This window comes from Phyllosticta citriasiana (assembly GCF_038021145.1).
Source record: "Phyllosticta citriasiana strain CBS 120426 chromosome Unknown IWZ02scaffold_1, whole genome shotgun sequence".
NCBI lineage: Eukaryota > Fungi > Ascomycota > Dothideomycetes > Botryosphaeriales > Phyllostictaceae > Phyllosticta > Phyllosticta citriasiana.
Window position 1 is genome coordinate 2,936,379 of NW_027117278.1, and position 26,032 is coordinate 2,962,410.

Here is a 26,032-nt window from a genome sequence, read left to right on the forward strand (position 1 = left end):
GAACGCGGAGGGTTTGTATTTGTACGGTCCCCATGGATGACAAACCACGTCATACATAGGTGGGCGGTCAGGGCACCATGTGAGGTGACGGCGGGGATCGGCATCGGCATCGGCATCGGCATCGGCATCCCGGTCCCATATCCCCTCGGCTCGGCCTCCAGGTCCCGTCCGCTGCAACTCCCAGTCATGACCAAGTCTAAGTCTTTGCAAACTGTCCAGGTCAGCATCTTCCCAAGGAGCTTGTGTGCTTGAAACAGCACAATTGATCTAGTTGGGCTTGTCTTGCGAGGCGGCATCGATCCAATCTCGTTTCTCCGCGGAGCTCGTGCAACACCATGTCCTTGACCGAAACCATTGAATTGGCAAGGCTGCCCACTACGCAGCCTGAAAGTTCAGGTATCACATTCCCACCACCTCAATGGTTTGTGCTAATATCTTCTAGATGTCTCTTGCAACCGTGATTCCAATCTCGTCGATTGGGACGGGCCAGATGACCCTGGCAACCCGTACAACTGGTCCTTCAAGAAGAAATGGACCATAACCGCCGTCTCGATCCTTGCGACGTTTACTTCTATGCTTAACGGAACCATCATCACTGTGGCTCACGAAGCTCTCGACGAGAGGTTCCATATCAACGAGGCCAACTTTCCCCACTCGTATTGGCCTGTCACGACGTGGGCGTTTGGAGCTGCAATCTTTGCATTCACCATTCTCCCACTCATGGAAGACTTCGGTTTCCGTCGCGTGTTTTTGGGAACCTACGCCGCATTTCTTCTCTTCTTGATCCCTCAGGCTGTCGCTCAGAATTTTGCAACCTTGGTAAGCACCTGATTTCCGACGATTTTCAACCTCTGACATTTCAGATTGTGACACGGTTCTTCTGCGGTGGCTGTGTTTCCATCATCGCAAACTCTGCGTCGAGCCTCATTGGCAACATTTGGGCCGATGAACATAGCCGAACCGTGCCCATGAGCCTGTGGATCGCCGTCTACCTCGCCGGCAGTAGTATGGGTCCTGTCATTGGAGCCACTGTATTCAAATTTCTCTCCTGGCGCTGGATCTCCTACTGTCAGCTCATCTGGTGCGGTGCACTTTACCCGGTTTATTGGATGCTTATGCCAGAGACTCGCAACAGCGTCATCCTCCTTGCCCGCGCAAAGAAGCTTCGCAAAGAAGGAAAGGAGGCGTATACCAAAGAAGAGCTCGACAACACGCCGCTGCTCAAGGTAGTCCTGAAGAGCTTCAATCGGCCGCTGTACATGCTTGTCACAGAGCCTGTTGCCTTTGTCTGTACGCTCATCGACGGCTTGGTCGTTGGAACCATCTACCTCTTTACCCAGTCGACCGAACAGATCTTTGCCAGCCTCTACGGCTGGACTCCAGTGCAAGCTGGCTTCCTCCAGTCTGCCGTCGTCGTCGGCGAAATATTTGGCTTGGTTGGCGCGCTCGGAAACGCCAAATTGTACTTTGCATCGGCGAAGCGAAACACGGAAATTCCAGGTACGCCGATCCCGGAAGCGCGTCTTTACATGAGCATCATTGCTGGATTTCTTGGGATGACGGGCGGCATGTTTGTGTACGCGTGGACTGCGTACCCCAGTTTACCATGGATCGCGCCTGCGGTCGGTCTCGCCATGGTTGGCGCTGGAAACACGGTCGTCATCATCGGAGCCTGCGACTATATCGTCGATGCGTACGCCAAATACGCGGCAAGCGCTATTGCGGCTTGCGCTTTGGGAGAAAATGTCCTCGCAGCCTTCATTCCTTTGGCGGCACAAAGCATGTACAACAACCTGGGTTACCAATGGGCCAGCTCTTTGCTTGGGTTCGTCGCACTGGCTTTGACGTGTGGACCAGTTGTGCTGGTGCTGTACGGCCGACAAATCCGTGACCGGAGTCCCTTCATGAAGGAGGCAGCGTTGGACAAGAAGAAGGAAGCTGGTTTGGTGAAATAGAGTGGCCTTGTTGGATATTGGTGTGCGACTCGCTGGTTTCAACAACGGCACACGTACGTTACTCCAATCGAAGCCATTACACCAAGCTGTCGGCCGGATTCCCGCCATCTCCTTCCGTTGTGGCAACATGAGTCCGATTCGGTATCAATTTCGGCGGGATGGACCGCAACGTTGAGTTGTGTGGTCAGACAGGCCATCACGGTCTCCCACCTGAGCCACAGCATCCCGCCAGTATCCCACCTCCATCTCACCGGCATCCCACACACAGCCCACATGAATTGACGCAGTCCCTCTACCTACACCTACTGGACCCCTTGCTTCATCTCTTTCTGCACTCGCAAGGAACTCCATACGAAATCCACACTTCGGCCTTCCGAAACAGCCCAAGGCTGCGCCATTGGAGCAGCTGGACGCTGTTGGCTTTGATTGGATTTGATCTTTCCTGCCTCTGTGCCTGATATCATCATCAGGTACTCTTTTTTTGTCTTTTTCTGTCCCGAAATATTGCTTGGGTATGCTGTTGCTGGAGCTTGCGGCGGACTTGCGAGCGTGAAGTGCAAGACATGAGAGTCGTCATAGTTGGCAGTTGGTGTTCGACAGCAAAGGCAGTGCTTGTAGAGGCCGTGTTGACTTCTTTGCGTTCTTTCTTATTTGAGCCTGCGCCTGCCCTCGTTTGCTTGCTTGCGCCGTCCGCCCACAATGGGCCTTTGGACCTTTAAAATTCGTCCCTCGTCCTGCGACCGCCAACCTCCTCCCACCCTCCACCTGTAACCTGTACTTTTGTTTTTGCCCTGCCATCACCATCCACGTTCACCTCCACGATCTGACAACATCCTCTAGCCTCGATCATTGCCTTCAGGTTGCTCACTGATGGTATTACCCTATGATCCGCCGCTTAGCCACCCGCCACAGTCTCCGTCCCTTGCCCCTCCGCCGCAACACACGCGAGGACGCTTCAACGCTCCACCCGAAGTTGACGACGTATGTACTCAACGGCAACGCATGATCTGAGTTCACAAACTTCACAGACGGATACAGCCATGGCCCCCACGGAGTTAGAAACCTCAAGCGTTGCTCAAGCTGAGGTACCAGATATCTTCTCGCAGGACAACGGCCGTGTCAGCGGCAAAAGCTCTCTAGAGCTCATCTGCGAGGTATGCTCTAGAACCATCCAGCACCACGCTGGAACACAAGTCTTTTGGGAATGCCGTGCCTGTGCGTCCAAAGGCCGACTCTAAGTTTTCTGCATGGCCTGCAATTGCCGCGGGCAGGGCTGCAATTCGGAGTACCACACTCTGATGTCTTACAATTTCGGAGGCTCCGGACTCAACATTTTGCGGCGCAAATAATTTGACAAGCCTGCTGTAAGTTGAAAGGCTAATTTTTACATCTCAAAAGCTCATGCTAACCTACTGCAAAGCGACTTGATCCAACGATGGAGAATCGTCCGTTGCCATCTGGACCTGAGCCTCCTCTTCTTGGGATCAAAAAGGACCGTGTATCCCACCAGAAACCCGCCAACAAGACTGAAGCGGTTAGGTCGACTCTCCAGCAGGACACGTAAGACTTGTGCTTGCCCGTTGTCTTCGCTGCCTGCTGACACTGGACTGTAGCAACCAAAGACCGCCCATTGGCAATGACCTCTCATTGCCGTCCGCCAGACCAGAAAGGCAAGCGAAAACCAGCCCAAAGCCGTTGAAAGGCTGGGATGCTTTCGGCTTGCCCCGGTTTTTGAAGAGAGCTCTCGCAAATTTGGACATCGAAAGCTCAACCAATGTCCAGTCGGAATTCTCAGGTGAGTTCCGTCACGGTTATCAAACTTTAAGACTCCAGACTGAGAAAAGAACAAGCGATCTAGGTAAGAACAAGTCTGACATTTTAATCTCCTCAGGACTTCCTTCGGGCAAGACTTTTGGTATATGCATGTGCGAAATCCGCTGCGCGTACGACCGTATGGCTAACAGTGGAGCATTGAAGTCCGGGAAGTTGGACAAGATGCCCGCCGCAGTCATTCCGTGCCCAGGCCGCGCACACGCTGGTCACACGTTTGAAGTCCTTAGCTTATTGACGAAGATGGGGCCTGTCCGTACGGCACTGGTCACTGGTGGAACCAGCACAAGAACACAGCTGGCGCAGCTTCGTCGAGGTTGTGATGTCGTCCTTGTTGCCACGCCTGGAAGGTTACTCGACCTGCTTTCCAGTCACACCTTTCCTGCCGTTAGGGCCGAGCTGTTGATCATGGACGCGGCTTTCACGATGCTCTCTGATACCTTAGACCAGCAGATGGATCTTCTCTGGAAACATAGTACGTACACAGTGCTGAGGTGAAATTCTGAGACAATTGACTAACTCTTTTAGAAATCATCGACGACAATACCATTTTCGTTTTCGTCGCCAACCGGCACTCGGTCAAGTTGGAAGAAAGGGTTTCGAGCTTCCTTCTCGACAACGAGACTCTGCTCGTGTCTGTGATGGCGCCTTAGCATGACCACGATGCTTAAGACCACTTCTGGACGGACGTCGCGACCAGCCGCTTGTGAAGTGGGATCTGTCTTCCATGTGCCCGCGTTGAAGAAATACTCGTCAGCCGCCATCAAGAACAGTGCAATACACGAAATCCCCCACGACACAGTTCCTCTCCCATCTTCCCCCCTCGGCGCAACACCGCTTGAAGCTCAGAAATTCGACAACCCTGCGTAGTACCCGCACAACCTTCGATCTGACCGCTTCTACTTCCCTGGAAAGCTTTTCTAGACGTTATCTCGTCGTTTCATGCTCTTGCTTGAGTATTTACACCAACACAACACGAAATTTGAGAGTTCCGGGAGATTGCCCATCTTACCGGTCTAAGTTGCGTTGGGAAAGGCTTTGAAGGATACAAGAGGGTTCAGGTTGCGTGGGTAGCGTTAGACTCATGGCACAAAAACAATCCAAAATAAGCTTTCAAACTCAAATTCACGGTTGGCATTGACACTTGACATTGACTTGGTAGCACTGACAAGACGTATTGATATCCTAATGCCTGACGTACGCATGCAAATCGCAGACGCCGGAGAAGGAACCGCACCCAAAACGCCGTGCTCTGACCTGACCACGACGATGAATTCTTTGACTGAGAATTGGCATGGCCCACTCTCGGGATTTCTGGATGGAACAGGCGTCGTGGCTGGACAGCTGCCGTGTGGAAAGCCGTGGCGGGCCTGAGGAGCCCTGCGGGCCAAGACCGGCTCTCCGGGGAAAGGATTTCCCGCCCCGACGGCCAACTGCACCCAAACAACACGTCGGACGACGCTTCTCTTCCAGACATCTCTCGCCGTGGACCCGATGATGTGCTTCGCCTTGCCCAACGACGCATTCGGCGGGATACTCTCCGCGGCCGGGTACATGTTGCTGAAGCCAACAGCCACATGTTTGGGGATCATGAGCGCATTGAGTGCGGCGGAGAGGTAGTAGAGCGTGGAAGGGACGAAGAGAGGCACTTTGGCTGCAATGGGGGCTCCTCTGAAAGTTGCAACAAGCAAGAGATGGACGAGGGTGAGATAAAGAGGCCGGGCCTTGAGCATGGGCCATTTTTGAATGGTGCATCAGCGTGGAGCCTCTTTGGGACTGGCAAAAGAGCTGCTTGCTTGCATAACGCCATCTTGCGGTGGGATGGCTTCGGTGGGATGCTGTTGAGCTTGCCTCTCCAGCCGGTCTTAGACCCATCGGCGGCATCCCACCGGATTGTGTGGGCGATTGTCCCACATCATCCGCGGCCATTTTCATATTCTCTCCAGGCTGCGAAAGGTGATCATATCCTCCTTCCCGTCAGTCAGCCTTTTCTTTGCCACTAATGCTCTCTCGTTCGGGAGCCCGCCACATCCAGTGGGCGGCAAATTTCCAGATCTTTTCAAAGCAATCCAAGCACTGTGGAAGCGCACTGGATGCTGCAATGGTGTGTTTTCGGAGCGAAAGGGTCTATCAAAATTATGGCGCTTCACACCCCTGCTCGAGATGCTCGCATAACTGAAAGAATGTTTCAGAGAGGATAGGGCACGCAATTCTTTTGAACAACTATCCACGTCTCTCGCCCCAAGAGCTGAGCAAAGAAATGCTGTTGGTTTGGTGCCTCAGGCCCGGCGGCCTCGAGCTGTTGCGCCTGTCCTAAGCGACCACCATGGAGGAAGGCGCGCTAGCCCACGCACACAAAAGACCTGTCTATCAAAAATCGGCATTGACTTACATCCACCACCTTTTAGCGCACCGTCTACCTCACAGTCACCGCATCCCGCTGCCGCCTGCGGCTGTCAACGACGCTTGACGCCATCTGGTACGCACCTCCTCTTCTCTTACCAGTCACCAACTCAAAAACTCTAGCTCACACGATAGCACGCTCAACAGTTCGGTCCGCAGGATGGAGCCTCCCACGCCCGGACGCCCCGCGCCCGAATGCCCCAAGCCCGAAGACTACGACGAGTGGCGTAACCAGCCAAGGCAGGAATGCATTTTCGAATGGAGGCCACGGGCCAACAAAGCCCTCAATCTCCTGGTGGCCGAGAAAGAGTGGGTTCGGAGCGAAATTGATAGCGCGCGTGCCGAGCGGGATACATTGGCGGACGCACATGAAGCGCTTGCGCGTGAGGTCGGACAGATGGGCGCACAGGTGCAAAGGTTTGTTCGCGACGCAGACGGATCCTATTGCACTTCGAGGCACTCGTGTGATCTGATCCATCGGCTGCAACGTCAAGTCACGCAGCGAGATGAGCGGATCGAGGCGCTTGAAGCGAGGATTGGAGCTCTTGAAGCTGGCCAGAGTCGTTCGGGCCATGCCTCCGCCACGTCCGTCATGCTTTCTCATCAGACTCAGCAAACTGGTCAAGCCTCGTCAAGCACCGTCACTCCGGCTGGAAGAGCAAGCAGCACTGGCATCCACGAAGGCACAACAGCAGCAGTCTCTCCCCCTCCCTTGGCAATGCGTCTAGCTTCTCCAGCAATCAGTGACGGACCAAAGCAATGTGGAAAGAGGGCGACGACGGAAGACAATGACATCCAGGGCCCCCCGGTGTCCAGGAAGAGAACTCAGCTTGACGGTCCCTCCATGAGCGCTCCACCGCTCCAGCGTGGTAGCCCCGCCCACCCTCGGACCTCCTTCGCCAATTACCAGAATGACAACACCCGCTCCTCTGCCAGCACGCCGGCCAAGCCCAGTAGAGCTACGAACAGGTAAGCCCTCCCACTCTACTGACTCAACCAAAGAAACAATCTCCGTACCTTTTATTTAAGACTGGCTGGTTCCCTAACGCTTCTGCAGAGTGATGGAGGTCATCGACTTGACCCAGGACGACGAGCCCGACGCGACAACCGGCAGCCCTTCTCCTACCGCAGCTGCAACTCGCCTCGGAAGCATTCATCTGGGCGGCGACCCCAACAGGATCGAGAAGGAAGGATCAGCTGTCGCTCGTTGTGCATGTTGCTCGGCCCCTCATGACGATGACGAAGACGGCACTTCGCAGCGCGGCAGCGAGAACTCGGACGACGAAGACGCGTCCTCCCTCACCGCGGGTGGTTCCGAGAGCGATGAGAATGCGGAGCACGACGGCACGTCCCACACCACGGGCGGTTCCGACTACTGAGCACCATCACGCGTGCAAAAGGGACGAACACAAGCCCAACGCACGACACAATCGGAAAGCTTGGTCATCTTCGCAGTCGCCGAGTCAACTGATTGGTCGAATCCTGAATCGGCAGTGTAGAATAACAAACCAATCAATCAAACCTCTCTTCTGGCTCACTGCATTAGGTCGATGCGCAAGACATGTTGACGTGAGGCATTGAACACATGATTAGAAAAGCCCCTTGGCCGATCTTTCTATCCCACGACTTTTGCAATCTAGTCTGGGCCACTTCTCCCGACCTAACTTAGACCGGAACAAGAATCAGAAAACTTTTCTACCTCTCTGTCTACTTGACATGCATACAGCTCAGCTTTCGACACTCGAATCGTTTCCGTGATCAAACACTGTGCGTGACATCAAGCAAGCTCTTGTGCCACCACTACCAGTCATCCAGCCAGCCATGCCTCTAACGACGCCTGCGGGCAATTCACTTCAATGACGCGAATCCGACTCTGTGAAGCGATGAAGCAGGCATACGTCTGTCTGAAATGTCAAGGCAGCAATCCATCAAGCTTCCACCGCATCCAATCCCCTCCATCCAATGCCCTCCATTCCAGTCAGTGAGCCAGTCAAAGACGCTGCTGCTGTGGTGAACTACAGTGGTCGTGACTTGTAGTTGTGTCCTCTGCTTTGCTCTGTAGCCGCCGCAATCGAGGAGCATTCATTCATTCATCTACCACACCACGTCACCACATTTGAGCCTTGAAATAGTCCCGCATTCAACATCAGCGAATGTTCAACCCCTCAAACACAACCTCGCCGTCTTGTACGAAGAAGCCTAGTTCCTTGACCTCATCCTCGTTGCCATTCTCATTCCCATCCTCCCCATCTACGCCTTCAACACAATCCTTCTCCGCCTCCTCCTCTTTCTCTTTCCCATCCTCTCCCGCCACGAGTAAGGGTGAGGGTAGGGGCGGTAATCTATACGTCAACGCCCTTCCGCCAACAAAGCACTGCAGGACATCATTCTGCATGAGCAATCTCACTACACCCTTCCCCTTCCTCTCATCCTCACCCTTTCCGCCCACCCACCCACCCCCATCTTCACCCCCTCTCCCCAGTCTGACCCCATCGATTCGCACAACCTCCGGCCCATCCACGCCCCGCGGGACATATAAGCCGTACTGATCAGCCCAAAAGTCGTCGAGGGGCGCGATTTCCGTTTGCAGAATGACCGCATACGGTATTTCGCTCGGACTGGTGGTGGAGGTGGTGGTGGGGAGAGATAGCGGCCGGAAGACGATGCGGTGGCCGCGGAGGGAGGGCGAGGTGCGGAGGAGGATGCCGAAGGAGGCAGGGAGGTTTGAGGAGAGGGAGAGGGAGGGGGAGAAGGTGAGGAGGTACGGGTAGGGATTTGGGTGCTGCTGGCGGAGGAGGAGCGCGTGGGGGTGGGGAAGGTCGAGGAAATATGTGCATGTTGTGCCGATGGCGGAGAGAGAGAGAGAGGATGAGGATGGGAGAGACGGCGTCGACAGCGGTCCCGCCAACGCCGCGACAGAAGAAGGAGAGGAAGAAGACTCGAGCAGCGCGTCCAGCGCCTCCGGCACCGGTTGCATCCTCAACGACCCATCCGCCTCCGCGTACACCTCCCTCGGCAGCGCCAAATCGCCGCCCCAGAGCCACTTACCGTCCGCCGCACACCAATCCCCCGTCCACCCAAAAAACACACGCTTGCTCGGGTCTCCCTTCTTGGCGCACGACTTCGCCGCATACCAGCGCCGCCCGTCCAACACGCCGCCGCACCCGTCGCGCGGCACGCGAAACGGACCGCGCACGCTGTCGGCCACGCGGTACACGGTGCCCGGGTGTGGCGCGGCGAAGCGCGAGTAGACGAGGTACCAGCGGCCGTTGGGCAGTGTGAAGAGCTCGGGGCACTCGGGGCAGAGGAGGTCGTTGGGGGCGAAGAAGGGCGTTGGGTCGAGCGACCAGCTGCAAAGGTCGCGCGAGGTGAGGAGCGCGAGACAACCGCGTGTCCAGTAGGGTCCGCTGGCGAGACGCGTGGCGACGAGCATCCAGTAGCTAGAAGTGGGGGCGTGGAAGAAGACGAAGGGGTCGCGGAAGTCAATCGCTTCGAAGGCGGCGCGGTGAGTGGCGGGTGAAGTGATGGTAATAGGGGAACCGTTCTTGGGGAAAGATGTCCCGTGTTTGTCTGTAGATTGAGCGTGGAGGATTACTTGACGGCCGTTCTGTGACAGGTTGTAGCCAGTATAGAAGATGTGCATAGTGTTGTCTGGTCCAATGACCGCGGAACCGGTCCACGCGCCGTCAGCATCGGGAGCGGACGCATTCTTGCTGGGCGTGATGGGCGGCTCGGCATCCCGAGTCCATTTCCTGAGGTCTTGCGAGCGAAGTCTGGTCCAGGAGGAGCGGAGCCGAGCGGGGTGGTGCCTGGTATTGGGAGGAGTCGTCAGATGGAAGAGGTGGTACGTTTCGTCTACCAGAAGCGGGATGGCGTCCGCGGATGCGTGGACAGGCGAGAGGCGGCTGTATCCATTGGACGTAGTGTCCGAGGAGTCGGACATGGTGTTGAGAAAGAGAACGACGTCTACGTCTTAGACCTTCTATACTGAACGAGTGACACGTATGTGGTGCCTTTCGTGCGAATGCTCGCTGTTTTCCACCACGCCCAATCTTGACCCGAATGCAAACAAAATTGGAAGTTGTGCCGGGCGACAACGGCGGGACTTGAGGCGCAAGCAAAAGCTTTGGGAAAATGATGCATGATGCAGATGGCTTTTGGCAAAACTGCCGATTGGATCGTCTGCATGGACGCAGTGATGGTTCCCGTCGAAGTAGTGGGGCCCCGCATTTTCATCACGTGGAGTTGAAAGTCTAACTCAGTCCCTCTCATTGCTTAAGGCGAGACAGGGGTCCTGGTCTTCACTGTGATGACGAAAATATAAGTGTGTAGGTGGAGATCTGAAATTGACTTGGCATATTCTCTCAAATTTGCGCGGCAGCAGTAGCATCTCGTGAATTGTTGGGACCATGAACAAGTTCAAAATCGAATGCCCCTGGGCGTGTGCTTTTTGCGCCTTTGCAGCGCTCGGAGCTTGTTTGTACGGCTACGATGGCGTCTACTTCAATGGAGTTTCCACGCTGGCACGTCAAAGCCCCAGTCTCCATGATTGAGCTGACAGAATGGCAGGATATCTTTGTGCAGCATTTCGGGACCAAAAAATCAGATGGCACGTACAAGATTCCGCCGTCTCAGTTGTCCATCATGACAAGCATGATCAACGTGGGAGAGCTCGTGGGATCTCTTTCTGCCGCGCCGCTGAACGATTACTTGGGCCGGAAGCCTGTCTTCTTGATTGCGTCCGCCATGATTGTTGCGGGCGTCATCATGCAAGTTACCACCGTGTCAAACCGGGACCACATTACGGGCGGTCGTGCGGTCCTCGGTTTCGGCGTGGGTGCTTTTTCCTCGACATCTCCACTGTACATAGGAGTAAGTGTCATCGGGCGTACTGGGCTCGCACTGACAAAAAAAAGGAGGTGGCGCCGTCGAGCATTCGAGGTCCTCTGCTCATGTGCTGGCAGCTCACGCTGTCAGTGTCGCAAATTCTGGCTGCTGCAATCAACAGGGGCATGGAGAGCAACAAGACTCCGACGGCATACCGGGTGCCAATCGGGTTTCAGCTCATCTTTCCTGGACTAGTCTTTGCCTTTGTTTACTTCGTGCCCGAGTCTCCGCGATGGCTGGTGCGCCAGGGAAAGGAGAGAGAGGCGGTGCGCTCACTCCAAGCCATTCGCCGTGGCGAACTCGGTTACGATCCGCAGTCCGATTTGCAGGCGTTGAGACAAGATGTAAATGAAGAAGCAGAGTTGACGGCACAGTCGAGCTGGTTGGAACTCATCACGAACCCAGTGGAGAGGAGGAAACTGATTTACTCCGCCGGGGCACTGATTGCGCAACAAGTGAATCTGAATGCTCTCGATCTGGTGCAAGTCAGCTAACTTCAGACAGATCAACGGGATCCAGTGGTTCTACTACTTTGGCACCGTCTTTGCCAAAGAGATTGGCCTCAGCGACCCCTTCATGATGACGGTCATCGTCTTCGTGATCCAGGTATTTGTTGTTCTCGCAGCAGTGCTCACTGCAAACAAGATTCCGCGGCGTCCAGCTCTCCTCATCGCCACCATCATCATGGCCATCTCAATCTTCATCGTCGGCTGTTTGGGAATACCAGGTTCAGAAGTTAGCCACACCAACGGCAAGGTCATCATCTCGTTCGTTATTCTGGAAATTGTGAGTCTCAATAGACCAAAAGGAAACAGCAGAAAGAATCTGTTGCTGAAATTTGAAACAGGTTAGCTTCAACTTCACATGGGGGCCGTTAGGATGGACAATTGCATCCGAAATGGCCGCGGGACGCAACAGGAACAAGATATACGCCATCGCGGTGGCGTGCTTCTGGGTCACAGTCTGGGCGACCGTCTTTACGCTCCCATACCTATATTACTCAGCGGATCTGGGCCCAAAGACCGGCTTTGTCTACACAGGCCTGTGTTTCATTACGCTGGCGTACGTCTATTTCTGCGTGGGCGAAGTGACGGGACGGACGATTGAGGAGATTAACGGCTTCTTTGCGAACGGCGTGCCGGCGAAGGAGTGGCGCAACCAGCCGTTTGCGCGACAGGCGGACAGGCCGACTGAATTGGGCGACTTCAAGGCCAAGGGCGCGAGCAGCGATGTCAAGGAGGTTTGAATTTCGGTGTGTGTAGCGTATTGTGTGTGGTGTGGTGTAGTTGAATGGAGAACCCCGCGCACAACGTCAGTCAAAACGTGCCTCTCCGATCTTCGCTGTTGCCATTGCCCCTCCTCCACCTCACAGTCAATTCTCTCCTCCCCACCTACAAACCAACATCACCACGCCACCATGTTCAAAAAAGAGTGCGCCGCCCCCGTTCAATTTTTCGCATTTGATACTAATATCCACTGCAGCAGCATCGCGCCGGGCGCCAAAACAAAAGTCAAGTCGTCGGTCCAGCGCGGCATCCGCGCAAAGGTCGCGGAGCAGTACCCGCTACTCGAGCCGTACCTCGACCAGATAATTCCTAAGAAGGAGCAGCTGGACCTGCTGAAGCTGTGCGTCTTCTAACTACCTACCACTTTACTTTTCCACATGCGTCTGCTTGCCTACGCGCCTCACCCACCACCCATCGTCCAACGACCCGGCCCGCCTTTGTCTCGTTATCCCCCTCCCAAAATAGCCATCCACAAGACAAACAAGCACGATTGCGCTAATACCGATAAACCACATGTAGCCCTGACCGCGTATCCCTCTACACCCTCGGCCACGACCCACTCTTCTACCAACACATGGACGACCCACTCATCCCGCACCTAACCCTGATCCACAAATACCCGCAATGCTTCGCGCGCATGCGCATCGATCGCGGCGCCATCCGCTTCGTGCTGTCGGGCGCCTCGCTCATGGCGCCCGGGCTCACCTCCCCGGGCGGCCGTCTGCCCGGCTGCGGTGATCCCACATACGACGCCCATGGCGAGCTGAAAGCCGGCGATGTCGTCGTGGTTGAGGCGGAGGGTAAGGAACATGCTTGTTTGGTAGGTCAGTTGAAGGTCGGCACGAAGGAAATTAAGGAGAAGAAGAAGGGGGTTGCGTTGGATGCGGGCCATTATTTGGGCGATGGGCTGTGGAAAATGAGGATTGAGTAGGAGGTGGGAGACGGGTGGACGACGGCGGCGCCGGGTGGGAAAGAGAAGAGAAGAGAGGGAAAGGAACGCTGGAGAGGCGAGAACGTGGCTGTCTGTCTACTGTGCTGCTCGGGCGCGCAAGGGTTCCCATCTAGACACGGCCATCTCGCTCTCGTCTTCGAGGGCGGAGTTACGTTCGCTCTCAAGCTGGACTGGCAATCATTCTGCTGGCCGGTGGTAGAAAGATGCGGCCAGAGCAGCAGTCACGGCAGAGCCGCCATCAACCAAGCATACGGTACGTGCAAACAGAGTTTTGAATCTGGCAGCATGTAGAGCAGCCAGCCAGCCAGCTATCCAGCTCATTGCACCCACGCATGCACGCAGCACGCACGCATCGATGCACTGCCCTCAAAGAAAAATTAAGACAAAGTAAAAGAGAGAGAGAGAGAGGGAGAGAGCAGTTAGTCCGTCCATCCACAGCACGAGCGAATTCACAAACGACGTGTCATGACCAACCAAATAAACCACCTACCTCACCTCACCTCACCTACCACGAGCAAGATACGTCACTAGAATCCAGCTTCTTGAGTGTGGGAGGAGCCACATCTTCGTCATTTCGATAATATCAGTTTTGAACACGTAGGTTGGTTGATTGACGTCTTGGCTGCATGCCTACATAATTTTACATAAATATGCAAGACGCAAGTACGCAAGTATGGAAGGCAGAGAGTCTCAACGCCAGAAATATGGAGCCAGAAAAGAGTCAAACAACCGGCGTCGTACATGCATCAAAAGTATCATGCTTCATAACGTAGTGTGGATCCCGGCCTTTCGTCTTCGTCTTCTTCGTCGGTGGTCGTCATCGTAGGTGGTATCTAGCTTCAACACGGTATGATAGGTAGGTAGACTGGGACATTCTCTTCCTCCTCCCCCTGTTCCCCCTGTATTTCCCCCCTTTCTTGTCCTGCAGCACCAAAGTCTCCTTCTTCAGCCCATTGCAAGTCTTGTGGATCCTTCCTGTCGCTGTAGTCTACTACATTACTGTCCCTGGCCCGCGCCTCCACGGCCAGCACCGGGACCGCCTGCGCCACCGCCGCCGCCGCCGCCCATGAAGTTTCGCGCCCTGCTTCGCATCAGTTTATGCTTGCTTGCCTCAACTTCGAAAAGGGAAAAGAGACAAAGGCAGCACTCACATCTCCATGATACTCGGATCCTGCATCATCTGGCTGAAATCGGGCATACCACCACCGCCGCCGCCCTGGCCTCCCTGACCACCCTGACCTCCACCGCCGCCGCCGCCGCCGCCAAACTGGCTCGCCATCTCGCGCAGCCGCGGGTTGTTCAGCAGACCCTGCATCGCTTCCGGGTTGCTCATCAGGTTCTGCGCCATCTGCCGCATCATCGGGTTTTGCATGAGCTCCGAGAGGTTCGGCATGCCGCCGCCACCTTGACCTCCCGCTCCACCACCCAGCATGCTGCTGAGGCCCGCGAGGTCGGGGAAGCCGCCCGCGCCGCCCGCGCCACCAGTAGCATCCGTGCCGCCGCGAGATGCGACGTCGCCGCCCAGCTCCTCGACGCGGCGCTTGGCCGTCTCGAAGCCGCGCTTCATGGCCTCGCTGCCGCCGTTGCCCTCGGCCTCGATGCCCTTCTGATACGCCTCCATACTGCCCTTTGCATCGCCAAGCGCAAAACGCGCCAGACCCAACCGACTCCACGCCTTTGCGAACTTGGGGTCAGCGGCGACAGCCATCTCAGCGTCGGCGGCGGCGTCCTGGTGGCGGCCGGCGCCCGAGTGCGCGGCGGCGCGGTTGGACAGGTAGATGGGCTGCAGGGGGACGAGCTCGAGGGCCTGCGTGTAGAGCTGGATAGCGGTGGCGTAGTCCTTGCGCTGCATGGCGGCGTTGCCCTGGCCCTTGAGCTTCTCGGCCTCAGCCTTGGAGTCAGCATCGCTGCCGGCGGCGGCGGCCGAGGCAGCAGACGCGGCCGTCGGCGTGCTGGGCCGCCCTTCCCTTGCGCTGCTGCCGCCCTCCGTGCTCGGCGTCGTGCGGCCCTTGAGCTTCTCGTACACGCTGTAGATGGCGAGCAGGTTTTGGCCGCCGAGCGCGTCGGATACGGCCGCGCTGTTTGACGAGTCGACCCCGAATGCTTCGCTAATGCAGTTGGTTGCGATCTCCATGCTCTCGGCGTCTTCGGCCGTCAGCGTGCCATCCTTTGTCGATCTATGTAGGAAGTCGATGATTGCGAGCGCCAGGCGCTTTTGTGACGCGCTGGGTGCCTGTTGTGACTAGCGTCAGTGGGTGGGCGAAGCTGGGAATGCGGGGCAGTGGGACGGCGTCGTCGAGTGTTGCTCACCATGATTGTGGAGGGAAAGATGGAAAAGAGGGTTTATGGGTGGTGTCAAGGGAGGGAGAGGCGAATGTTGACGGGAGATGGGGCAGAGGTAGTTCGTGGAAGCTTGTCGAGAGACGTAGATGGTCGGGAAGCTCAACGTTGCTCGCTCGAGGTCCCAAACCCTGTAGCGCACCGCCACTTCCCCACGCGCCACTTCCATGTGAACCACGCGGTGGCTGTCACATCCTGGCATCCACATTCAACACCACATCCACATCCAGGGAGCATTCGCCTGTCGTCCTATTCAATGACGTGTCATACATACATACAAGAAATCATCAAGACTCGGCTAACAAGGTATCTCGTCTACACGCTTCACATCTACAACCCATCTATACCCGCACCATTCGGACTCGGCGCGCCCTCACCCAGCACCACCTCCTCATCCAGCGACACACCCTCACCGCGTCTAAGCGCCATGCGAAAGCCTTTCGCAATGCCATCAAATTTGCCCCTGCCCGGCGCCGCATCGTCCATGCCCAAACCGCGAATAGCGCGCCTCATGCTATCCAGACGCGCCTTTTCGACCACGACCATGCGCCGCGCGAGCTCGCGACACGCGCGGCGGCCTTGCGCCACGCGGCTCTCCTGCCACGCCGCCAGCTCCGCCGCCACCGTCTGCTGCGTGTACTTGAGCTCCTTTCCCAGCGTCTCCAGCTCTGCCACGCTCTTGTCCACCTTTTCCGCAGCGTCGCGCTGCATGCGGTGCCGCGTGTCGTCGAGCAGCCCTAGCGGCCACCGGTCCGATCGCCGCAGCGACAGCGTGTGCCGGTCGATTGCTTTTTGCGTTGCTGCCATGGATCCGATCAGCGCGCCAGGTCGCGTCAGGGCTTGGAGAATGGCTGAGACCGTCGTGCTGATGGCGTGCATGTCGTAGTAGAAGCCGGAGAGCGGCGACGACTCCATTTGAGTCAAGCTTTTGGTGTAGCGCTCAAACGCGTGCTTGTGGGACGGCGGCAGTGCTGTCATTGTCGCGAGGGCGTTTGAGGATATTGAACCAGCTTCTACAAGGTCATTGAGGGAGCTGCGGACCTTGTTTGTGCGGCGCAAGACCGATTTGAGACTGTGGTGCATGCTGCGGACCGACTCGCGGGCATGCTGCACAAACAGCTCTACCTCGCGGACGTCGAGGATGGGCGTGTACTCTTCCTTGACTCGCTCAACTCGCGTCTCTGCCTTGCGCTTGCTGCGCTCCTCGAGCATCTGCGGATCAATCTCCGGGACGAGGAAGAACTCCCAGACGAGTTCGTGAGTCGAAAAGGTAGGGTGGCTCAGGAGAATCTTGAGAAAGCTGTCCAGACGCAATTGAATGTCTTTCAAAATTGCGCGCGACGGTTTGGAGGGAATGAGAAACGGCGAGGAAAACCCAATGACTCCAGGCAGCCAAGAGGCCGGATTCTCCATCGACAGCCACTTGGCCAGATTTTCAAAGTCGGCCAACGACCTGCGGCACGTCGTGACTGTAATGGCATTACTGCCATTCGGCGCACCAGATTTGAGCACCATTCGGATGGTGCCATCTTCGACGAAGTAGGAGCGCACAACAGTAGTAGTGCGGCCGTCCGGGTCTGGAGAGTTGGACAAGAGCACCAAATCGTCGATTCGATTTCGCACTTCGTCGTCCTTGGCAAGCTCGACCGCAGTCAGTCCTCTGTTGTCCTTGACGAAAAGATCGACTCGCGGGTCTCCAAACAGCACGCGGACGAGATCAGTCCTTCCATACTTGCTCGCCACCATGAGCGGCGTAAATTGCTTGTCGTTGGCGGCATTTGCGTCGGCATCGCAGTGGTACAACAGCTTGAGCGCAAGATGCGGGTCGTTGACAATGTGTAGCAAAGTGTTCCCTTTGCCGTCAATGTGATTGTCGAGATGCAGCGGCTGTCCATCACCCTGCGCGCGTGCGGCTGCCGTGACAGCGGCTTCAACCATCCACCGATACTCGGGGTGGTCGTAGGACCTGCAGAGTGCAAAAAGCGGCGTTTGTCCATTCTTATCCTTTAGTGTCCACGGAACCAGCTGTCCAATCCAAGGAATCAGCAGCGGCTGGTAAAACAGGTAATGCGCCGCACATCTCCCTTGAGAATCCTGGCGAGCAATGTAGTCGGCAACGGCGCGGTTGTTGGGGGCTTGGCTCAGGACGTACTCCAACAGCAGGTTGATGATGCCAGGCCGACTCCCTTGTATGGCCGCACTGAGCAACGTCGTTCCGTCGTTGTTGCTGTCAGTCAGGATAAAGTCGACTGGGTAAAACTCCTCCAGGCTGATGAGATATTTAAGAGCCTTTTCTTGTCCATTCTCGACTGCCATCATCAGCACTGATTGACCAGAAGGGTCCTGAGTCCGTGAAAGCGTCTCGATGGACGTATCTCCTTCAAGTCCGCTGCTTGCTGACATGACTGTCTCGCTTCGCGAACTAAAAGAAATGGCCGAGGAGAGCGAGTCACTCCGTGACTGCATGGAGACGCGCTTCTTAATCTTTGGTCGCTCGCCAGGCGGAGGCGTTTTCGCGCGCTGAAAGGGGAAGACGTGGGCCAAGGGCCCCGGACCGGCATCTTCATCCTCAAAATCGTCAATCCTGCTGCTCGGAGCGTTGTAATGCAAGTCTGCCCACGCGATAGTCGGTCCATTCGTCTCGGGTTCGTCTTCGTCGTGAACGCTGTCGGCAACAGAATATCTGCGCCCAGGTTCCAGGATCGACTTGAGCGAAGCCACGTCTCCGTTTTTGGCGGCTTGCCACAGTTGCTTGTTTCTTCTGCTCGCTTTTCTCAACCCGGCCGAATCGCGAACGAGATATGCCAAGACTGCTTCGAAAGTGCTCAGCGCGTAGCCAATCTCGCCGCTCTCTACGTCGTCTATGAAAATGAAATGCCGCATATAGGAAAGCCGGGCTTGTAACTGTCGCACAGATGATCGAATGACAACAACCAGCAACAACGAGACCAGGGTATCCGCATTGATGGTCATCATTGCCGCCTGCTTCTCAGACTGCGAGTCCGTCGGCCCTTCAACAGCAGATTCAGGCATGGTGATGAACTTTTGCGTCGCGAGCAACACATCCAACATCTCCTGCGGACTTCCTGCGCTGTTCATCCTTTTGAAAATCTCCACGCCTTTTGCCAGACGAAGCGCCAACTCCTTCTTCCCCGACTCTCGGTCTGGAATCGGTATTCCCACTTGGGAAAGGTCAAGATCTTGCATCTGGCGCACTCGTGACTCTAGTTCCAAATCGTCGAATTTCCGGACTGAAGATATCCGCGGGAAGAGGATTTGGCCGTGGAGCTGTTCGGCAATGTAGCGTTCAATCAGGCGTTCAACAATCGGTCCGGTCAAGTCGGTGGTCGCACCCAAATTCGAAAGCTGTTGCTTGTCCACCATTTGGAAAATGTCAATGGCCGCCGTGACTGCAGTTTCGAGCGCTCTTCGCATGACGTCCTCCTCATCATAAATCTCCAGCAATGATGGCAACCTCGTGCTGCCATTTGAAAGCCCGGACAAGCTGCTGTGAAGTGACGCCGGAGTACTTCGTTCCGAGGACATTGAATTCCGTCTACTTGACAAGCTGGACGGCTTATTTGGAGGGGCGGGCAGCGGCTTCTCAAATTCGGCTCCAAACTCTTTGAACAGCCGGTCAAGACCTGGTTGCATCTGCCTTGCAATCATAGGAAAAAGATTTAAAAGCTCGGCGAAAGACTTGACCTCCTTTTTTTGCGGACCCGACGATGCGCTGGCATTTGCCTCATTCTGCGGTGGAGCCTCGACAGCCTTGGGCGGAGATGATGGCGACGCGGGAACAATTGGAATGACTTCCAGCGCGCCGATCAGAGGCCGCGAAATGTAATACACAAGCCACGGTTGAGCGTCAAAATTGTCTGGATAGTAAATGATGTCGTGGAGCAATTGTGCCTGATTCAGCGTTTTGAAGCCTACCCAAGTCAGCCTTACTCTCTACGAGACAAGTGAACCCACCTTTGTTGCTGTACAGAAAAGTATCCTTGATTATCACCGTGCGCCCATTCGCCGTCTGGTACTGTTTGGCCTTGCCCCTGCTTTCGCGGAACGACGCCTCCTTTCCATTTGGCCCCGGCGGTACTCCACCCGGTAATCGAAGAACATGGCTGGCAAGGAAATCCTCGGAGCCCGCAAGGTCTGTGTAGTGGGCGTTGGTTTCGCGGTCTCTGGCGTTGAGAAGAATCTCTGTCGTGGGGACGAGAAGAACCTGCAAAAGTCAGAACGGCTCGAGGGGATTGCAGATAGACCAACGTGGTGCTGGGCGGGAGAGCACTGTCCCGGGAGAGAGCTTCGAAAGAAGGCTCGCAGAAAGGGATTTAGAGGTTGCATCCAATCGACATTGAAGGCAGATGCAGATGGCGGAGAGGGGCAAGGCGCCTGAGGCCTCGCGTTGAGAGATACCGGTCGAGCCGGCGCGGGCGAGTCAAATCACCAATGCGGGTCTTCGTTAGAGGCGCGTGCAACGTTGGATGAGGGGGGATATGCTGGCGGGAAAGAGGATGAGGCGCGAGCGGAGCGTTGTTTGGACGGCGGGAGTGAGACACGAGCTCGAAGCGTAGGAGGTGTGAGAGGGCGTCGACAGGATGGGCGAGTGAGGAGAGAGGTCAGTGGAATGCGGGTTGGGTTGTGTTGCTTGTGACAGTAGGCTGTGGTGGACAGGGAGCTCCATCATGGTCGCGCGCAGGTCGCGGCCGCCAAGCCACTAGATCCACTAAGATCGCCCCGGCCCGTGCGCCTCGTGCATTTTAAATTCACCACACCTGACAGCTCTGACGTGACTTCATCATGTAAGTTCGCTTTGGCATCTGATTGCAATTTCGTTTGCTGCGCAAGACAACCCAAAAACTCACACGTCAAGCCTTGGGGCCAGCTCTATAAGCCCCACCACTCAGCAACTCCATCATCCTATCCTCCTCCTCCTTCTCGAACCGCTCATACTCATTCTTCCCCGCCTTGGGGAAGCCCTTGCGATCCCATTCCTCAAACTTCTCAACGCCGATAGTGTGCCAAGGGACCCCCAAGTCCTTGCTCACACGGTCGCGCCAGTGGTCGACTTGTTGTGAACTTTGCTTGTCTTTGGGAACGGCATCAGATTCGAAGAACAAGTGGGCCATTTTCTCTTGTTCTTGCTTGCTGCGCTCAAGGCTCCGATTCGTTCGGTTCATCATGGTGTTCTTGTTGTATGGCTTTGGGCGCGTGTAGTCGACGCATTTCTCGTAGTCGAGCAGGTAGCCTGCTGAGTCGTACGTTGGTGGTCCGTTGGGGCCCCGAGATGCGCACAAATGGTAGGCGTGCGACGATCTGTTCGGGTCCGCCATGGGCTGTTCTTCCTCCCATTTCAGACGGTCAGGGTTGTTGTGGCGCCCCTTTTTCTTGGGTGGACCCTCTGGTGCGTCTTCGTCGTCGTGAAACATGCCATGCTCATCAATCGACATGTAAGAGCGACGTGAGTAGTTGGGATCAGTCTTCCAAGGAAACTCATCGACAACACCTCGAGAATACATCGGCACAGCGCCCTCTTCATTGACTGCGCGCGGATTGTTGATGCGGCCAGGAGTAGGGCGACGGTCAGGTGGCTGAATCGGGACTTGATGTTCCATGCCGTCGGCATCCAGTGATGGTCCAGTGTAAGTCGCCATCGTGGACTCTGTCTTCTCTCCATCAACTTTGACTTGTTTTTCCCCGCCCTTACTCCCCTGATCTTTGAGCATGTCCTCGAGCTTCTGCTCCTCCTGCTCGTCAATCCCATCGAGCTTCTTCATCTTCTCCCCGTCAAGCGCCTGGATGTCGTCGTCATCGAAGTTGAGCAACGCAATATCGCTGTGAGCTCGCTTTTGCGGGATACTCTGAATATTATCATGAAAGTCCTGCGGCAGAGACAGTTGGCCATGCTGCTGATGATGCTCGAAATCATCGCTGTCGAAGCCGTGGTTATCGGTGGACCAATTTTCGAATTGCTGCTGCTGCTGTTTCTGTTGCTGCTCCTGCTCCTGCCTTCTCTCTTCCTCTCCAATCTCCTCCAGAATCCGCGGCAGATCGTCCCCGGCATCGACATGGCTCACGGGCTGATTGCCAAGGCCGTGCTCGTACGCGAGACTGTCCTTGCGCTTGGCGTTTGCGTGAGCATCGACGTTGGCGTAATGATGTGCCTGGGCATGCTGATGGATGCCCATCTGATCGGCCTGCTTGCCGTTGCGAAGTTCGACCATGTTAAAGAGAAGAATTGAAAAGGCGATTGAAGATGAAACGAGGTCGATCAGCAAGATGAAGATGGAGGAGTTGATGGATTCGATGAATTCGGCGTCCCGCTTAAGATGTGGTTGAGGGACTGGACGCAAGCATCTAGCGACTTTCGAGGGGTTGATATATCCAGGGCCCAAGACAGGGACCGAGTGACGTCAGATGTGGAAAGACGACCTCATTGCCTGCTGGAATGGTTACCAATCCGAGGTTGTCCCGCATGTTGGACACCTTCCACGCTGATTCCCTCACGTCTCAGGACCCTACTTGCCTTGAAACTCCTAAATTAATGCATTTGCCACTCTCTTGACTCCCAAGCTGAGAGACTGCTTCGAGCAGCAGCATTCACGTTGTGGTTGAAGGGATGAATTGGCACATCCCTGGATTCCGCAATCCAGGAACGATCTGCAGCTTCTAGAACCGATTCTACTCGATATTAGCGTACTGAATACCGTATCGACGTGCCTAGCGTTGGTTACTACCAATGACCTCCGACGCCAAAGAAATGCCCACGAGCCTCCACCCAGGCTTTGTTGGTTACCTCCTCAACGCCATGAGAAACCCCACGAAAAAATTCAGAGATGCTGATTCCTAACCGAAGCCAAAGCGCCCTCGTAAGCCTCTTCGTCATCCATGTCTTCAAGTTCGCCGTCCTCATCATCCTCAAAGCCAACCTCTACATTGACTTTCCTCAAGCGATCCTTCATGTCTTCTTTGCGTGCATCCTGCCATCTTTGAAGTGCTGCGGCAGCGTGGACTCTGAATCCAAACACACGAGGTTCGTAGCGTCGTTGAGACTTGGGCGGTTGCATGGCGGGGTAGACTTGGAACAAAATGTTGTGGAAAGAAGTGCCAAAGTAGGCGCCGTCGATCGAAGCGTGGCGAGAAGATTTGGGGTTGTACAGGTCTTCACAGCGTGCGCAGTACAGCTTGACAGGCGAAGTATTTGATATGTCCGACTGGCCCATGGGAAGTAGAGGCTGTCCTTCGCACATGACGCGAGGACACTTGCCAAAGTCCGCTTTTTTGAACTTTTCAAGCTGTTCACTATTAGTAGGCATCCACGAGACACCGCGAACACCCACCATCTTTGCTAGTCCCCTGGTTGTCACAATGTACCGCGCGTGCACCAGACCATACAAGTGCCTTGCCGATTTCTCAATCGCTTCCCGCATATCATCGTCACAGTCGAGGTCGAAGACGTCGGTGATTAGGTCGAGCGCATACTGATAGTATTGGACCTCGGTGTTCAGGCCAGTCAAGTTGAACCGGTCGGTGAGGTAGTCTTCGTCGATTTCGCAAAAGTATTCATTGCCGCGGGAGGAGATGAACTGCGTGGAGAACAGGTTAGCGACTTTCCGGTACTTTGCACAACACGAGCCTTTGAGCAATTCGAGTCGTCTGAGTCGTCTGAATCTGAAGTTTCACTGTCCCAAAGGTAAAACAGAAGCTCTTGTGGACAAATTGCGTGTCCGCCCGGAGACAAAGTCATAGATTCCAGGACAAGATCGTCGAGGTTCTGATTTCCAGATGTATTCGAGTCGTTGTATTCCTTCTCAGGCCTCGAATTCTCCGAAATCTCCATGGAAAGCCGGGTATTACAAGTCTTTTTCCTGGGATGTTCCGCGCCCGAGCTTGTGTTGTCGTGCTCGATTTGAGTTGACGAGTCTTTTAGACGGTCCATGGTAGATGCGAGCGCTTGCGAGGTAACGGGAGGCGAGGGATAGGACGGTTTAAAGACCCGCGCGACGTAGAGACCTGAGAGAGAAGGAAGGCTGGGGAAATGCACCTACCCAATCGCGCCAGTAGCTTGTGTAGTCAGAGTCGGTTTCGCTGTTGAAGTCGTCCATGGCCAACCGATGAGCTGTCCGACGTGAGATGACGGACGGTCAAAAGATGGACGAGCGGGGCAGGGATTTGGAGGGCGTAGGGTTCTAGGATGTGCAGCGTGGGTTGTGAAGTCGAGGCGGAAGTGGGCTGGTGATCCAAAAGTCCCCGGCCGCTTGGCGAGGTCCGTGCACATAACCAGCTGGGGGGGGCAAGTTGAGAATGATGTCAAGACAGCAGTCGTACGCGTTGAATTTATAGGGAAGGGCTCTAGAAGCAACCGATAGCCGCTACAGGCTCAAAAGAAAGATTCACCTGTACGTGTAAGCTCCGAAATTCAAAAACATTTTGGATCATGAAAATGCAGTTCCGCCAAAATGATTTCAAGACACGATTTCATGGTTGAATTTTAAAAGCTTGCAGTTCTCAGACCCCCATAATGTACATCATCTATTTGGTCTTTCTCCTCTTGCCCTGATTCCTCTCGCGGTCCTGGATCAACCAAGGATTCTTCTTGCGCCTGGGACGAGTCTTGAAACCACCTTTGGCCTGCAAAGAGTTAGCTACGGACAACCGCTAATACAAGTAGACTTACCAGAGTTCCCCAAGGACTTTGTGGCGGCTTGTTACCCTTTGATTTACCTCTACCACCACCGTGAGGATGGTCGCATGCGTTCATGGCCATACCTCTTACCGCCGGCCTCTTGTTCAACCACCTAGAACGACCAGCCTTTCCGAGCGAGCGGTATTGATGCATGGGGTTGCTGGCAATGCCAATAGTGGCACATGCGTCCTTGTGACATATTCGGACTTCGCCGCTCTGCATTCTGAGAATGACGTCGTTTGCTTGCTTGGGAGTTGCTCCTCTGGACATGACGGTGGCATAAGTGCCAGCGGCGCGACAAAAGACGGCCTTGCCTCTAGCCTTCGATGCCACAGCATAGACTTGAGAGCCCAACGGTACCATGTGAAGGGGCAGACAGTTGCCACGGAAAGCGGTTCTGGCCGCCAAAACACCGGGATCAATGGTGCCGCCCATGGCAGCCATGAGATCTTTGGGGATACCCTTCATGAAGCTCTCGACAGTGTCTCCCGCCCTCATGCCCTCGGCGGCGAGAATATAGGTCAATTTGCCCGTCTGCATGTGTTTCAATAGCGCAATGTGCGCGCTGCGGTTGGGGTCGTACTCGATGCGCTCAACGAGTTGTTTGCCCGGGTCCATCCTCCTAAAGTCGACAGTGCGTATCCTGCGCTTGTGTCCACCACCGCGGTGTCTTACGGTGACGCGGCCATAATTGTTTCTTCCTCCCTTTCCGTAGCCGAGCTTGGGAAAGGTCAGGGACTTGACTGGCCTCCCTTTCCACAAGTGGTCGTTGATTGGCCGCACCAAGTGCCGAAGACCAGGTGTGCGTGGCGTGTAGGTCCTCATGGCAGTCGTCTCTTTTACGCGCCGAGCCGGGGGCTGTTGCATCATGGTAGCCTGTGGACTTCCCCATTCGGCGGCGCCCCATTCGGATGTGGAAGAGGCCCATTCTTGAGGTTTGGATGCCGAGGTAGTAACTGTTGCTGCCGTGCGGGTTGCTGCTGTGCGGACGGAGGTCCAGAGGCCGGTGCGACTCGAGCCAGCGCTACGGAGGGCGGCGCGGTATTGTAGCATGTTGGCAATTGACGATATCAGAGGTCCATTGGTGGCGAGGAGGCAATGGCTGTTGGGGTCAAGAAATGTTGGACGGGATGCGGACGTGAGCTGAGTCGGAAGATGTTCGGCTTTTGACGGACGCTGATTGGCTGGCGGCCACTACGCGTTTGAGAGAGACGGACTGCCCGGCACGCACCGCAGAAGCACCAAGAGCACGCACTGGAGAGAATGAAAGAGTGACAGCTTTGCATACGTGTAGCAGTTGGATCAAATAGAACAGTTCCCTGGTGGATGATGTGTCGGTCCAGGTGCATCGGTTGCGCCGGGGCGTTGCCCAGACGCCCTGCCAGCCAAAGGACCCGGACATTAGCCGGGCAAGAGGTGCCCTCTCAAGCCGTACCGAACACAACAAAGTCGCTGCAGCTCTTCAAGCGCCTGCTTTCGACCGTCTCCCTCTCGACACGACGCCCGTCATCACAACAACAACGACCCGCCCCTCGCCCAAATTGCTGCAACTCCCCTCTCCGTTGCAGAAGGCACGTCGGTCGCGCTTTTCATCCGCGAAATTCCTCCTCGCCCGTCTGCTTGCCTCGCGTCGTCTTACCTATCCCCAGACGTGTCCCGCTCCATGCTCTGAGCATCTTCAACCGCTACC

The 26,032-nt window shown here is 55.6% G+C and overlaps 12 protein-coding genes across 12 annotated transcripts; 5 read left to right on the forward strand and 7 right to left on the reverse strand.

Moving 5' to 3' along the window:
- Positions 1–179: 179 nt before the first annotated feature.
- Positions 180–1,974, forward strand: IWZ02DRAFT_31904 (putative MFS multidrug transporter). The gene is made up of 3 exons (XM_066764178.1): positions 180–396; positions 443–819; positions 864–1,974. The coding sequence occupies exons 1-3, from the start codon at positions 336–338 to the stop codon at positions 1,953–1,955; spliced, it is 1,530 nt and encodes a 509-aa protein (XP_066627564.1). The 5' UTR covers positions 180–335; the 3' UTR covers positions 1,956–1,974.
- A 1,645-nt stretch (positions 1,975–3,619) lies between these two features.
- On the forward strand, positions 3,620–4,616 carry IWZ02DRAFT_31919 (uncharacterized protein). The gene is made up of 4 exons (XM_066764179.1): positions 3,620–3,750; positions 3,806–3,880; positions 3,933–4,260; positions 4,314–4,616. Exons 2-4 carry the CDS (start codon positions 3,875–3,877, stop codon positions 4,436–4,438), a joined length of 459 nt encoding a protein of 152 aa, XP_066627565.1. The 5' UTR covers positions 3,620–3,750; positions 3,806–3,874; the 3' UTR covers positions 4,439–4,616.
- A 251-nt stretch (positions 4,617–4,867) lies between these two features.
- IWZ02DRAFT_505393 (uncharacterized protein) lies at positions 4,868–5,999 on the reverse strand. The gene has a single exon (XM_066770379.1). The coding sequence runs from the start codon at positions 5,718–5,720 to the stop codon at positions 4,971–4,973; it is 750 nt and encodes a 249-aa protein (XP_066627566.1). The 5' UTR covers positions 5,721–5,999; the 3' UTR covers positions 4,868–4,970.
- Positions 6,000–6,055: 56 nt separating this feature from the next.
- Positions 6,056–7,954, forward strand: IWZ02DRAFT_31926 (uncharacterized protein). The gene is made up of 3 exons (XM_066764180.1): positions 6,056–6,264; positions 6,312–7,157; positions 7,246–7,954. Exons 2-3 carry the CDS (start codon positions 6,349–6,351, stop codon positions 7,565–7,567), a joined length of 1,131 nt encoding a protein of 376 aa, XP_066627567.1. The 5' UTR covers positions 6,056–6,264; positions 6,312–6,348; the 3' UTR covers positions 7,568–7,954.
- A 380-nt stretch (positions 7,955–8,334) lies between these two features.
- Positions 8,335–10,131, reverse strand: IWZ02DRAFT_368601 (glycosyl hydrolase; the record flags this gene model as incomplete). The annotated part of the gene is made up of 2 exons (XM_066764385.1): positions 8,335–8,594; positions 8,658–10,131. The coding sequence occupies 2 exons, from the start codon at positions 10,129–10,131 to the stop codon at positions 8,335–8,337; spliced, it is 1,734 nt and encodes a 577-aa protein (XP_066627568.1).
- Positions 10,132–10,519: 388 nt separating this feature from the next.
- Positions 10,520–12,390, forward strand: IWZ02DRAFT_440802 (uncharacterized protein). The gene is made up of 3 exons (XM_066766861.1): positions 10,520–11,530; positions 11,580–11,861; positions 11,923–12,390. Exons 1-3 carry the CDS (start codon positions 10,751–10,753, stop codon positions 12,319–12,321), a joined length of 1,461 nt encoding a protein of 486 aa, XP_066627569.1. The 5' UTR covers positions 10,520–10,750; the 3' UTR covers positions 12,322–12,390.
- A 62-nt stretch (positions 12,391–12,452) lies between these two features.
- Positions 12,453–13,469, forward strand: IWZ02DRAFT_31974 (translation machinery-associated protein-like protein). Its single transcript, XM_066764181.1, has 3 exons — positions 12,453–12,506; positions 12,561–12,701; positions 12,881–13,469. Exons 1-3 carry the CDS (start codon positions 12,493–12,495, stop codon positions 13,290–13,292), a joined length of 567 nt encoding a protein of 188 aa, XP_066627570.1. The 5' UTR covers positions 12,453–12,492; the 3' UTR covers positions 13,293–13,469.
- Positions 13,470–14,309: 840 nt separating this feature from the next.
- Positions 14,310–15,739, reverse strand: IWZ02DRAFT_412815 (glutamine-rich cytoplasmic protein; the record flags this gene model as incomplete). Its single annotated transcript, XM_066765737.1, has 3 exons — positions 15,624–15,739; positions 14,465–15,546; positions 14,310–14,394 (listed from the first exon to the last, which is right to left on the reverse strand). The coding sequence occupies exons 1-3, from the start codon at positions 15,624–15,626 to the stop codon at positions 14,310–14,312; spliced, it is 1,170 nt and encodes a 389-aa protein (XP_066627571.1). The 5' UTR covers positions 15,627–15,739.
- Positions 15,740–15,899: 160 nt separating this feature from the next.
- Positions 15,900–20,321, reverse strand: IWZ02DRAFT_412819 (uncharacterized protein). The gene is made up of 3 exons (XM_066765738.1): positions 19,923–20,321; positions 19,629–19,878; positions 15,900–19,585 (listed from the first exon to the last, which is right to left on the reverse strand). Exons 1-3 carry the CDS (start codon positions 19,998–20,000, stop codon positions 15,984–15,986), a joined length of 3,930 nt encoding a protein of 1,309 aa, XP_066627572.1. The 5' UTR covers positions 20,001–20,321; the 3' UTR covers positions 15,900–15,983.
- Positions 20,322–20,439: 118 nt separating this feature from the next.
- On the reverse strand, positions 20,440–22,155 carry IWZ02DRAFT_31998 (uncharacterized protein). Its single transcript, XM_066764183.1, has one exon. It carries the CDS (start codon positions 21,878–21,880, stop codon positions 20,525–20,527), a length of 1,356 nt encoding a protein of 451 aa, XP_066627573.1. The 5' UTR covers positions 21,881–22,155; the 3' UTR covers positions 20,440–20,524.
- Positions 22,156–23,923, reverse strand: IWZ02DRAFT_31997 (casein kinase II beta subunit). The gene is made up of 4 exons (XM_066764182.1): positions 23,705–23,923; positions 22,997–23,242; positions 22,394–22,951; positions 22,156–22,337 (listed from the first exon to the last, which is right to left on the reverse strand). Exons 1-3 carry the CDS (start codon positions 23,759–23,761, stop codon positions 22,487–22,489), a joined length of 768 nt encoding a protein of 255 aa, XP_066627574.1. The 5' UTR covers positions 23,762–23,923; the 3' UTR covers positions 22,156–22,337; positions 22,394–22,486.
- A 52-nt stretch (positions 23,924–23,975) lies between these two features.
- On the reverse strand, positions 23,976–25,679 carry IWZ02DRAFT_440822 (mitochondrial 54S ribosomal protein uL2m). The gene is made up of 2 exons (XM_066766862.1): positions 24,334–25,679; positions 23,976–24,287 (listed from the first exon to the last, which is right to left on the reverse strand). The coding sequence occupies exons 1-2, from the start codon at positions 25,393–25,395 to the stop codon at positions 24,189–24,191; spliced, it is 1,161 nt and encodes a 386-aa protein (XP_066627575.1). The 5' UTR covers positions 25,396–25,679; the 3' UTR covers positions 23,976–24,188.
- Positions 25,680–26,032: the final 353 nt, after the last annotated feature.